Source organism: Amia ocellicauda, chromosome 4 (assembly GCF_036373705.1).
Source record: "Amia ocellicauda isolate fAmiCal2 chromosome 4, fAmiCal2.hap1, whole genome shotgun sequence".
NCBI classification, from domain to species: domain Eukaryota; kingdom Metazoa; phylum Chordata; class Actinopteri; order Amiiformes; family Amiidae; genus Amia; species Amia ocellicauda.
The window spans coordinates 14570474-14583722 of NC_089853.1; the positions used below are offsets into that span (position 1 = coordinate 14570474).

Genomic DNA, 13249 nt, shown 5'->3' on the forward strand with positions numbered 1-13249 from the left:
AAAACCAGGCATAGGACACGTTCTTTAGATTTACATTTTTTGTGAGAAAAACAAATGTATTCATACATCTGTGTCCTTCCCGCATTTATTACAACTGTCCCTACCTGTAATTGGTGTTGTTCATCTAATCTAGTATTGTTAAAATTATTTCCAATTTATTTAAAACAAATCAATGAAAAGCCACATTCTAAACTGCAAATATGATGTGCAGTAATTAAGTAGCAATATATTTTTTAAAATAATTAAATTATTTTTAAAAACATTTAACTAATAACATTTGCTCTCAATGTCTCATTCCTCTTGTGAGTGAGCTGTTTGGAAGTGGATTGTGGGTACACCGAGAGCTTTAATGAAAATCCAGGACATCTGGTCACCCTATTTTTAAAACACCTAATGAATGTAAGGAAGGTTAGCGACGAGGGGAAGACATTCAATCCATCTGTCTCTTTTGTATGCTAATACAGTTAATAATTTATCACAGATTTTCAACTACCTTGTTAGGTAGTTTGTTTTCAATACCCATAAATGTATGTTTAAAGAGGTTCCCTGAAATGTCCACTTACTTCATTGGTGATCTTGAAATAGTCCTTTGGGTTGACTTTGCTAATAATTTTATTATGCAAAATCCTAAATCCCCTCATAACTCATATATATATATATATATATATATATATATATATATATATATAATTTATAAATATGTTTTTAATAGTGGTATATATACAATATTTTTTAGATTGACATAATTAAATTAAGCTTTTCATTCTTGTTGACCGAGATTGACCTAAAAACAAGTAAAACATGGTAAGACCTGTGTTTTTAACATTTTTATGAAGAAAGGTTAGAAGAGTTAGTCATGTGAGAAACATTCAGCATTTAGCATTTGTGCTCCATTGTAATGTTTCATTCCAAATAACTGTTAAAAATACAGATTTCTATAGCCAAAAGCATAAAAAGTAAAATTACAAAATTATATTAGAGGTTGTGAATGCAGATATTTTAGAAAATCCAGCTCTTTCAAATACTCAAATTTGTATGTTTTGTTGATGTACCCTTGTTCATTTCTTCTCACAGATCCAAACTGTAACCAAGAAGGTGCAAGTGGTACCTGATTATATTGAAGAGGACACCAATTCCACAATGGATGACTTCTTGCTGAATGCAACGGTAGCCCCAGCACCAATATTCGTCACCAAAAAAGCCCTGGAATTTAAAGGTGGAATGAACGTGTTAGGTAAGAAGTTAATTTGCTATTTTTAGGTATATATGTTATATCTGAGTGTATTCACACCTTTTATTTTAAGATATTGTATGTATTGATTAATTTGGTTTAATTAACATTGTTCATTAATTTATACTTTTACATATAAAATACTAATTTACACATACGTACACATTCCCTGTAGAATCTACAATTATCTTTCCAGTCGAAGCTACGGAGCTACCCTCCTTCTGCTTGCTTTAAGTAGAGGAAGCTTTGTTAGAAAACTCGTTCATGGGTTCCCCATGGTTTGCAATGTCCCATCAACTTTGGGTAGTATTTTATTTTTCAGATAACTGGGGTTGAATTCACAACATATTGTTAGAATCTATCTTTCGCTAAATAATTCCTCAAACTCCTGGTTTTCTATTTCTATTTGGTGTGATGTATTGTTGGTGGGATGTTTTGTATTCTTCTTTAATGTCAAGTTAACAGTAAATGGGTCAGTTTTAATTGCAATATCTCCCCATTTTAGGTCAAAGAGTATAATGGATGCTGATACTTAAGAAAATTAGGTTTAGCAGTATATTTAGTTTTTTTTTCAACTTAACATACTATACTGAGATTTTATTTTAAAATCAAAGTTCAAGTATATTTGTCTATAAAAGTATTTAATTATGCTGCAGTGGCATCGCACACAAGGTTCATTTGTTACCTTTTTTATTATTTATATGCATTTTGAATAGTGAAACTAATATGTAGTTTGAGTGCTGTCATTTTTGTATTTAATAAAAGTGAATCGTTCAGTCACTGCCCCTTAGTTAAAACATGTCTAAATCATGAGTCACAGTTAATATGAAGAAACTAATATACTAATGTTTGTGTTTGGCATGGTGCAAAGATATGTTTTGAGCTGCAAATGGCTATTTCATATGCACTGCAAACTTAAGCTGAATACTACTATAGAGGAATATGATATTTTCATGACACTACTAGGTTTTATGATATTTTATCCCCACGGCTCAGGATGCAAATATAGCCTAAATCTGTGTATTTTATTTGGAAGCAATAATACATTGCATGATGTTGGTTGTACAACAATAACTGCATGTATAGTGATGTAGCCCTGAAAGCATTTTACCAAACAAACATCTAAAAACCACAAAGCCCAAGGGGGATAATTTTCTGACAGCAGTATATAAACATGTAGAAGGACAATTCATTGAAAAACTGTCTCCTATGTTTGCAGGGCTTATTGGGTTCTTCATTGCATTTGGAATCTGTATGGGCAAAATGGGGGAGAGAGCCAAGCTGATGCTGGACTTCTTCAACATCCTCAATGAGATCGTCATGAGGCTGGTCACCATGATCATGTGGTCAGTGAGAAGTCCTGCAAGTGCCCACATACCCCTGGCCTGGCCTGATCTTCACAGACTTCTTTAGGCCAAGCTTTAGAGTCCTATTCAATGAGCTGATCCTGTTTGGTCATATGTGGTATTAGTCAGTTACCTTAGTTTGCAGACAGTAGTGCCATAGATTTTAACAGTGCTTTAGAGTTCATGCAAAAAGTACGGTTTTAGTCAATCTAACACATAGGTTTTTGTAATGTTACTTTACAATGTTGAATAACTAGCATTCATAGTTATATGGAAAACTTACACTAAGGCTGTTTATACCAACATTAAAGGACATTGTGGAAGTTGTACCTAATAAGAAGGCATTTTTTTCTCATTTTGGTCACGTGCCTCTGGAACATTATTCTAACCTAGATATGAAATACATTAAATACAAGAGACTCTGAAGTCAATACATTTCTAAATTGTTGATATAGAGATAAATAGATATTTGCAATAAAACATTAGGTTACTTTAAGAAGAAATGTATGTATTCCATATCTGATATATACAAAACGTATTATTACAATATTTTTGTCCTGGAAACTATTCTATGTTGCTCATATGTATGTATGCATCTTTCTTAATTAATTTAATGTATATGCACAATTTCTGAAATACTATTTTGAAAAACCTAAACTACTTTGTCTTCAACATCAGTGATCAGCAATAGTAAGACAATATGTTGGTTGTAAAAACAAAAAGGCTGTGTGTCAATCATGTGATTTGAAGCAAAGTACCATTATTGCATGTCTCCATATATTAAATCAAATGATAATATTATTTAAAGATAAATGTTGAGCTGTTATCAAACAGGGGGACATTGATTAAGATATGTGTATTTCCAGGAGCTCTCCAAATCTGTATACCATATATATCACACCATACTTACACAGAACAAAAAGTGACCTTTCTCTGTCTCCTGACTCTACCTGCCTTCTTCAGGTATTCTCCTCTGGGTATTGCTTGTCTGATTTGTGGGAAGATCATCTCTATTCCAGACCTAGAAGTGGTTGCTCGACAGCTGGGCATGTACATGGTGACCGTCATTGTGGGGCTCATCATTCACGGTGCAATATTCTTACCTTCGTTGTACTTCATAATTGTGCGGAAGAACCCTTTCACCTTCTTCATTGGCATCTTCCAAGCCTGGATCACTGCTCTGGGCACAGCATCCAGGTACCTGTCTCCTGAAACTTGCCACTAAGACTGTAACAGATAGTATTCCATTCCATGCATTTGTGTTCTAGAAAGGTGCCCTTGAAAACATCTTTGATTGCAACCCACCTTAAACTATCTGTTAACATCTGTCATATATCTGATACAGTGTTTTAAATGCAGATTCCTGTATATAAATACAGCTAGTTACTACACTACAACATTTAAATGTACATGAGAAAGCTTTATGGAAGTGTTATGAATTGTGATTATTCTAAATTGCTGAATAATATAAACCAAGTGTAAAAAAAAACAAAAAAAAAACGTGATATATAAGAACAACCAGATACATCTATTTAAAATGTCCACTGTCAATAAATAAATAGATAGATAGATAAAATCCCAACATGATTAAGAAAATAGTGTTAGCTAAATTAAGATACATTAAACCATAGGCACACCCTGCAGTATACTATGTAGGTAGATGTAGAAATGTAGGTACAGCACAGTATAAAATTGGCTGTGAAGGAACAAAGAAATATTATTATTTTTAGTTATTTTTTACCAGAAACCCTTGCTCAGAGAAATTTGCATATTATTTATAATATACAATACACTCACCATAGACCACTCCTAATTTTGTGAAAATGTTTTATCTTTTAGATGTACTCGGTACAAACATCTGTATGTCATTTTGAGCAGTGGCAACATTTTAGTGGGAGATTTTGCTGAACAAAACATTATGACAATTATTGGAATTTCTAAATGACTCCTCTCTCCCCCTGTGATTTGACAGTGCTGGTACACTGCCTGTCACTTTCCGCTGCTTGGAGGAGAACTTGGGCATTGATAAGCGGGTGACACGGTTCGTCCTGCCAGTTGGTGCTACTATCAACATGGACGGCACAGCTCTTTACGAGGCTGTAGCTGCCATTTTTATCGCACAGATGAATGGGATTTACTTGGATGCCGGACAGATTGTAACTGTCAGGTGAGTATCAGCCTCTCCTTGCTTCTGTTTTATTGTCAAGAACAAGTAGCCCTCAGCATTCAGACACACTTACAGCATTCATCCCATTAATCCTGGGTAGAGGCCCATTGCTGCTACTTATTAAAATTGGTTTATAGCTAGACAACATTGTAAATTAAAATTTATTAATTAATAATCTACACAGGGGTATGTTGAAGTAGAGCTGGTTATTTTAAAGAGCTGTTTGAGAAATGAGGATAAAAATAATAATAAATCACAATCAGGATTATTTTTGTTTGTTTGTTTTACCACTACGTGTTTAACAAGGACCTTATAAATCTCCTCCCTGTGATTTGTTCTAATATTATTATTATTTGTATTATTCATTTATTTATTTATTAGCGGATGCCCTTATCCAGGGTGACTTACAAAACATAAGAGCATTATAAAAGCACAAATACAGTATAAAATTACAGATCAAAACATAATACAATTACAAAATTACATAAGTACATAAGAAAAATATACAGTTAATAAAAGTCCTACATCATAGATTGTGAGCTAATAATTGCAAAGATGTGAACTCATAGTTAAGGGGACATATAATATAAACAACATGAGTACTAGTAATGTAAAAAGCAAAGCAAGCAAGCACTGCCCAAGGGGGAGTGGTTTCTGCGCACTTCCATAGGAACCCGATTGAAAACGTCACTCTAGCAAAGCTGCTATTGGCGCCTGCACACGTCAGTCAGAACAGGTCCCTTCCCACTTCCTGTTCTATAAAACGTGACATCAGTGCTGGTTCGTCCTCTTTTGACATTTTGCTGGACCCAAGAACGTGAGCTTCCTGTCTCTGTGTGTTGCATTAGACCTTAAAAACTGCATATTTCGGCTGGCTGGCTTCACTAATTTGTTCACCACCGTTTCGCTACATCTCTGTCTCTATTGTGTGTCTTATTAGTTTTTATAGCTAATTTTGATCCTGTCCGTCCGTGCGCTGGTGCTCTGGCTTTCGGTTTCAGTTTCAAATAGAGCATTTAAAAATATTAAATGTGTTAATATAGTGACATATATTATCCGATTGCTTGCTGTGTTGGTTTTTTGTCCATATGGCTTTTTCCTCCACAGCAGGAGCGGCAGTAAAATCTGAGGCCCGGCTGTCCGGCCTAAGCCTCTGTCTGTCGTAATAGATCTCCTGCACCAGCTTGCGCCCAGACTACAGCCCGCAACTGCAGCTGTAGGAGCTCTTGCTCTCTCAGCTTGCTAGGATCGAGCTCTGCTGCACTCCACCGTTCGCGGGTGCGACCACGGTTCTAGGCCCCACTTCGGCTGGTGACCTACTACCCTCGTCCCCCTGGACCCCAGATTCCGCGTCACCCGGTGTCCTCGGAAACCCCAGCACATGGTGTGGTTAAGCCTATGGACCTACACGGCACTTGTATCCTACACCTGGTGTTTGGATTATACAGTGTTCTTAGAGTGTGCAACAATAAGGTTGAGTCTGATTGCAGTGTCCCCGTGTCCATAAACGTTGCCGAGTGGAGACGCACTTACAGCGGCGAGCCCACTAAGCTCTACTTGTTGCGGTGGCGTTTCAGTTGTTGTGTTCCCCCTGGTGCAAACACTGACTGGCGCCCCCACTGCACATTTCCCTGGTCACACGTGTGTGCACTCAGCGATGAGCTCCTCTCGCCCCCACCATTCGCCACTTGCAGCCGACACACCAACGGTGGGCGCAAATTGGCCGCGACTTCCGGGTCCGGTTCCATGGACAGAGAGCAAGATGAGGCCATCCTTGCCATAAATAGCACATCTACTCCCTCCTGTCTGCACAGGCAGCACATACAGCAGTCCAGGCCCTGACTCCCCCAAATCTCGAGTCTCCACCTCCACCGAAATCGGAGGCGGAGCTCATGGAGGGGGAACCGGCCTCGCTCCATCCCCCCATACAAGCGTGTCTCTCCTTCTTCTGACTGACTGGGCCCAGTCTGCCACCAAGTGGTGATGATCCCTGACACCTCCAAACAAGGTTAGGGGGCAGTCTGCGACGGACGTGGTATCCGAGGCAGATGGACGGAGCCAGCACAGGCCCTCCACATCAATGTCCTGGAGTTACTAGCAGTGCTCCTTGGACTGTCTCATTTCCTGCCAGTCCTACGGGACAGACATGCTGGTTCAGACGGGCAACAGCGATGGTTGCCTATATCAACAGGCAAGGAGGTCTCTGATCGTGCAGACTGTACTTTCTAGCACACCGTCTGCTTCTGTGGGCGCAGCTACGGCTACGCTCTATCAGAGCAGTTCACCTCCCCAGCCTATCCAACACGGTGGCGGACCTCCTCTCTTGGGAAGGCCCCCCCGGTTTCGGAATGGCATCTCCACATGCTTGTGATACAACAACTGTGGAACCGGTTTGGCAGAGCGGAAGTGGATCTCTTTGCTTCGGCAGAGTCCACCCACTGCCCACTATGGTTCTCTGTCCAAGACCGCTCAGGAACCCTATGGATTGACACGCTAGCCCAAGTGTGGCCGTGCTGTCTCCTTTACACATTCTCACCCTTCCCCCTTCTCCTGGTGGTCCTGGAGAAGGTCAGGAGAGCACGAGTGACAGTTCTGCTGATAGCCCAATGTTGGCCTCGCAGATTCTGTTTTGCAGACCTGATCGCCCTCCTCCACGGAGAGCCTTGGCAATTCCCAGTGAGAGTAGACTTGTTGTTGACGGTTTTGTTATACAGCAACCCCAGGTATCTGAAAAAGGAAGCACTGCCCAAGGGTTGCAAGGTTGCGTGAGAGTCTTAGCTCCCGGCAAAAGACGATTAACCTGCACAGACATCACGTTTTATAGAACAGAATGTGGGAAGGGACCTGTTCTGAGTGACGTACACAGGGGCCAATGGCAGCTTTGATAGAGTGACGTTTTCGATTGGGTCCCTACAGAAGTGAGCAGAAACCCCTCCCCCTTGGGCAGTGCTCCCTTTGCCTTTCAAACATTGCCACGTATTGTACAGTATATGCAAAACCTCATGTTCATGTTTTTGTAGTGCGCTCCAAACAGAAAATCTATTTTGAACATGATAGTAACACTAAGCTATTAAGGAGCACAAGAAACATATTTCTGTGAAAACTGCTTTTGAATGATTATCTGAATTAGTGTTAATCTTATTTCCTGTAGTCTAACGGCCACCCTAGCCAGTGTGGGTGCGGCCAGTATCCCCAGTGCTGGATTGGTCACGATGTTATTGATCCTGACGGCGGTGGGCCTGCCCACTCAGGACATCAGTCTGCTGGTTGCTGTGGACTGGCTCCTGTGAGTAACCTGCACTGTGCTTAATAATTACTTTATTGATTGTATTGGATTTGTTCAATCTTGAACAATCAGCCTTGTTCACTATGCAATTTTCCCTTAGATTTATATATATATATATTTTTTTTATTATTATTATTTTTTTTTTTCTCTAAAGCAGTTATTTGCTAAGAAGTGGTCTGATTAGGGGAATCTAAACATTAGGCAGATACAACATTTTATATTGTAACAGATGTCTGTTGTGTGACGCAAATGTAAAAAAATATTATTTCTATAATTCATTATTTATTAATTCATTATTTATTAACAGACCCAGGGCAACATCAAGTTGTCAAATAGATTCATGATTATGACAAATGCATTATTCAGACAAAAATGCAATATGCAAACAACAGCTTGGCTTGTAGTTGTCTACAAGATGAGCTAGAGCAGCGTATATATTTAATTGAGTAGAACAAACTTAATTAATCCAAGGCCTAGAGTCTAATATCAATTGTTATTGAGACCTAAAGAAAAGCAAGCACAGATATTTGGTGTTAATTTGGACATTCATTTTAATTTATAGAAATACAATACAAAATATAGTCAGTCAATGAGTTAATTGTTCTGGAATTTGACCATTAAAAAGACTCACAAATATACCACTGGAGATCTATTTTCTTTAACTTATTAAGACTTATGTATGGCTTCTTAAGTTTACATTTACTAGCAACATTATTAGTATACCCCAAACCATTCAAAAAATTAAATTTATATCTGTTTTCCTTATTTGTTCTGATGCAGGACAGTGCACTGTCTAGATGCCAAATATATTATATTCACACCATTGTTGCAGCAAGATTGTGTGCAGCAAGATGAATTTAAGCTTTGCGTATTGCTCTGGAGAGGCCAGCTGCAGTAGTTCTGTGTAGCTGATTTTTAGAAAAGCATTTTCATCCAAGGCCATAGAGAGAACATAAGACAAAGCAGACGTGTGATAAAGTTTGGAAGTTCCTCATTGACGTCATGTAGTTGCCTGGCAACCAAAGAGAGTCATCTTGTATATGATAGCATGTTCTTTTGAAAAAGTTGTGTGTTCCCCACTGGCCAGCTCCGGAGTGCTTTTTTAACTGAATAAAATATTTTGGTAATTATTTCAGTTAAATCGGGCTGTGGGTATTCCTTGTCTGCCTATCTATTGAGGGAGTACATTTCTTTCTATCAGTTCAAAAAAATTGTTTAGGTGTGTAGCAGTAGTGAAAACTTAATCAGTGTTGATATTACATATATATAAAAAATTACCCTAGTCTCAATGTATTTCCCTGTCCATCAGCAAGAGAACTTGATGAGTCAAGATTATCCACTCATTTTGTTTAGATTTATCAGCACATAAAGGATCTGGCTAATCTGTGGATATTACTTAGCAACCCTTCAAAGCTTCAATTCTCAATATCTTCAGAAGGTACATAAAGAAAAATAACACTATTCAAGCTGTCAGTTACATAAAAAAAATATAAAGTATCTTCCAGTTTGTTTAATAATTAAAAATGTAAATGCTGTAACCTTTTATAAACCAAGATACAGCAGTAAATCCTTAAAAAAGGCATCTAGGCATCTGTTAAGGGGAAAAAAGCTTTGATTGTGACAAAAAAGTGGTCTCTACAAACTTTGCACACCAAGATATGGTGATGATGGACAGCAATCTTCAAGTCATGCCACGAATTTCACATTGGATTTAGGTCAGGGCTCTGACTGGGCAACTCAGGTACATTTCCCTTTTTGTTTGTTAGTCACTCCAGTGTAGTTTTGACTGTGTGCTTCAGGTGGTTGTCATGCTGAAAGGTGATCTTCCATCCCAGTTTCAGATTTCTTGCAGAGGGCAGCAGGTTTTCCTCAAGGGCTTTTCTGCACTTTGCTCCATTCATTTTCCTTTCTATCCTGGCACAGTCCCTGCCGATATGAAACCTCCCCGTAATAGGATGCTGCCTTCACAATGCTATACAGTAGGAATGGTGTTATTTGGGTGATGCACTGTGCAGTGTTAATTTTGGCAGCTATTTTAGATTTAATTTTAGTCTTACTCTTTTGACTAAAATGCTTATCAGTTTTTGTCACATTTTTGTCATTTCATCTTATGTAATTATAGTCACATTTTAGTCCATGTATTTTACTTTTTACTTCATTATCACCATTATGCATTATGTCTGTTGCCAGATGTTTACATCAGTTAGTGAATGGATACAAAACATAAACATATTGATTTACTTAATTTAAAATTTATGTGAAATCAAGTAACAAACAGCTATTGTAAACTTCATGGTCACATATTACTGTAATTCATTTTTTTTTAAGTTTGAAGTCTCTCTTGAAATTTGTTGTAATAAGAATAGAATACAAGAACAATATGGAAGCATATAGTGGACTTTATTTAAATGCAAATGTAATCCCACAGTTGCATTTTCATTTTCCATGTATGCATGCGTTATTTAGGTAAAAATGCTAATATAATCATGCCATTTGTATTTTTATATTCCAGTACGCACATTCACTGACAATATTAACATTTCAAATGGCTTTTGCTTTAACATTTCATTTTCAAAGACTTCCCCCGCTGATACACAAAAGATTGGATATTTACAGTGATATTAAAGGCATAAGCATAAGCATTGTTAAACTCTGCTGTAGCCAAGCATGCTGTAAGCGCATAACGTGGCTTACTGTACTTATAAGTTAACCAATTGGATCCTAACTTTACTAATTACAAGACCCGCACTTACCAGTCCTATATACAAAAGACTAGGTGTATAACCTCACACAATCTGAATCAACTCCACGTTAAGCTCAGTACAGTAAACCACATCAAGCACGTTCAACGTTTAGCGAAACACACACTTGTGTACAATTGGGTCACATTCTGTTGCACAGATCTCCACGTTTCTGTGCAGATCTGTAGAATCCCACCGATCCCATTGGTGGAGCAGAACTGCGATTAGCTGCGCTACACGAACGTGATGACCGAGTCAAGGCATGATTATGATTATACAATGAAACAGCTCCCTGACCGGCCACCTCCCAAAATACTGTAATTTATGTCCATTAGTCTTGTGTTGAATTTTCGTTTTGTCACATTTTAGTCAAGTAAAATTAGAAGACATTTATTTTTAGTTATCGTTTTTTTTTTTACAGTATTTTGTCTCGTTATCGTCATAGTTATTGTCACTGAAAATAGGTCATTCACGAATATTTTTCGTCATAGTTTTCGTTGACGAAATTAACACTGGCACTGTGTTGGGTTTGCACCAAATATAACACTTTGCATTTAGGCCACAAAGTTGCATTTTAGTTTCATCAGACCACAAAACACATGGCTACAGAATCTCCTGATTGTTATTTTTCATAATTCAATGGGATTGAAGGTGGGCTTTCTTGAGTACCATACAGAACAGATTTGTGGAGTTCTTGGGACATTGTTGTCACATGAACACTTTGAACAGTGTTACAGGCAATAAAAGCCTGTAACTCTTGCAATGTTGCCATTGGCCTCTTGATAGCCTCTCTGATCAGTCTCCTTTTGGCTCGGTCATCCAGTTTGGAGGGACGGCCTGATTTAAGCAGGTGATGCCTTGGTGGTGCCATACACCTTCCACTTCTTAATATTAATCTTGACCGTGCTCCAAAAGATATTTAAGGTCTATGATATTTTTTATACCCATCACCTAATCTATACTTTTCAACAACTTTGTCCCACTTTGTTCTTTTGAAAGTTCCTTGCTACTTTGTCTTTGCTTTGAAATGTAGTACCTGCAGAAGGAACCTTCAGGAACTGCTGAATTTATCCTGAAATCATGTGATCACTACAATGTAGCACAGGTGGAGGCCACTTGGTGTGTGATTTTGAAGGCCATTGCTTACGCCTCAGCTAATTTAGAATTGTTATTACAAATTACACTTATCCAACCATGCTATTTAAGTGGAAATACATGTATCCCTTTTTACACTTATGTTGCCCCTTCCAGATTTTTACCTTTTACACTTTCATGATTACACTAAGAAATAGAAGAGGATATTTTGCTCTGCAACAGAAAAACGTCACAATTAATTCTCCAAATTGTCCGATTGTTTAGAAATGAAAAGATATTGGAGATTTAGATTTATAGAGGTTTACGGAGTGTCCATGTCTGGTTAATTATCCATTTGACTCTTCCCAGGCACAGTTTGTCCTCCTTAGATGACAGTGTTGCCAATATAGATTCTATTGAATGCCAAAATATAAGACATGCATTGTTCTTCTTTACTGATAGTAGATTTGTAGATGTTTCTGTAATTTCTAAAGCTGACCTACAAAACTGGGGAGCAATTATAGAGAACAGCCCAAATTCAAATGTACCCTCTCCACCAATTGCTGGTAATGCTGGTGTGTAGCTGTGTGCCTATTTCTGTGCTTGTGTTCCCCTTATAGAGACAGATTTCGAACCTCTGTGAATGTGGTAGGCGACTCATTCGGTGCCGGGATCGTGTACCATCTCTCCAAGGAGGAGCTGGAAAACCTTGATGCCCAACATGGTCGCCAAGATGACATTGAGCTCACGAAAACGCAGTCTCTCTACGATGACCTGAAGAATCACCGGGAAAACAATTCCAACCAGTGTGTTTATGCTGCTCACAACTCTGTCCTAGTAGATGAGTGCAAGGTACATTTCACACTTATGGATATAGAGACTTGTATATAGAAATGCATGCCCGCTCCACATTCTTTTGCATGTCTGTATATATAAATTTTAATAACTATTTATATATATTTTGAAAATAAAAAAAATACTTTTTATATCTATAAATGGAATAGCAGTCTCTGTGCCACCTGGAGAAAACACAAACATTTCCCAGTGTAATTGTACTATGTTTAGTAAAGAAAAAAATATAAATCAATATAGATCAATATAAAATTTAATTTGGAAGGTAAATTCAACTCCCAACGCCCAACCCCATAATGATTTTGCTTACATTATATTTATTTAATGAAGAAAAAAGTTTTTATAAAATGTAATTTTGTTAGTGAGTTGTTTAACCCTTTAAAATCCAAATTGATCAAAAATGGCAAATCCTGTCGATATTCCATGATTTACAAATATTATTAAAGAAGTAATTATGTCCTTAAGTATTCAACTGGGGATCAGCTCCTCAGATAACAGCTTCTCATCTAATAACAATATATTCTGTACTGTCAGATTCTTAAATTAATACAT

General features: G+C 37.7%; 1 protein-coding gene across 3 annotated transcripts in view; it reads left to right on the forward strand.

The window, feature by feature from the left end:
* LOC136747821 (excitatory amino acid transporter 2) overlaps positions 1-13249 on the forward strand; it is an 87682-nt gene that overhangs the window by 67300 nt on the left and 7133 nt on the right. For all 3 annotated transcript variants that reach the window (XM_066701050.1, XM_066701049.1, XM_066701048.1), the window contains 6 exons: positions 1075-1234; positions 2451-2577; positions 3541-3774; positions 4550-4744; positions 7896-8030; positions 12466-12697. In XM_066701050.1, the coding sequence (XP_066557147.1) occupies positions 1075-1234; positions 2451-2577; positions 3541-3774; positions 4550-4744; positions 7896-8030; positions 12466-12697 (1083 nt within the window). The remainder of the gene's footprint in view (positions 1-1074; positions 1235-2450; positions 2578-3540; positions 3775-4549; positions 4745-7895; positions 8031-12465; positions 12698-13249) is intronic.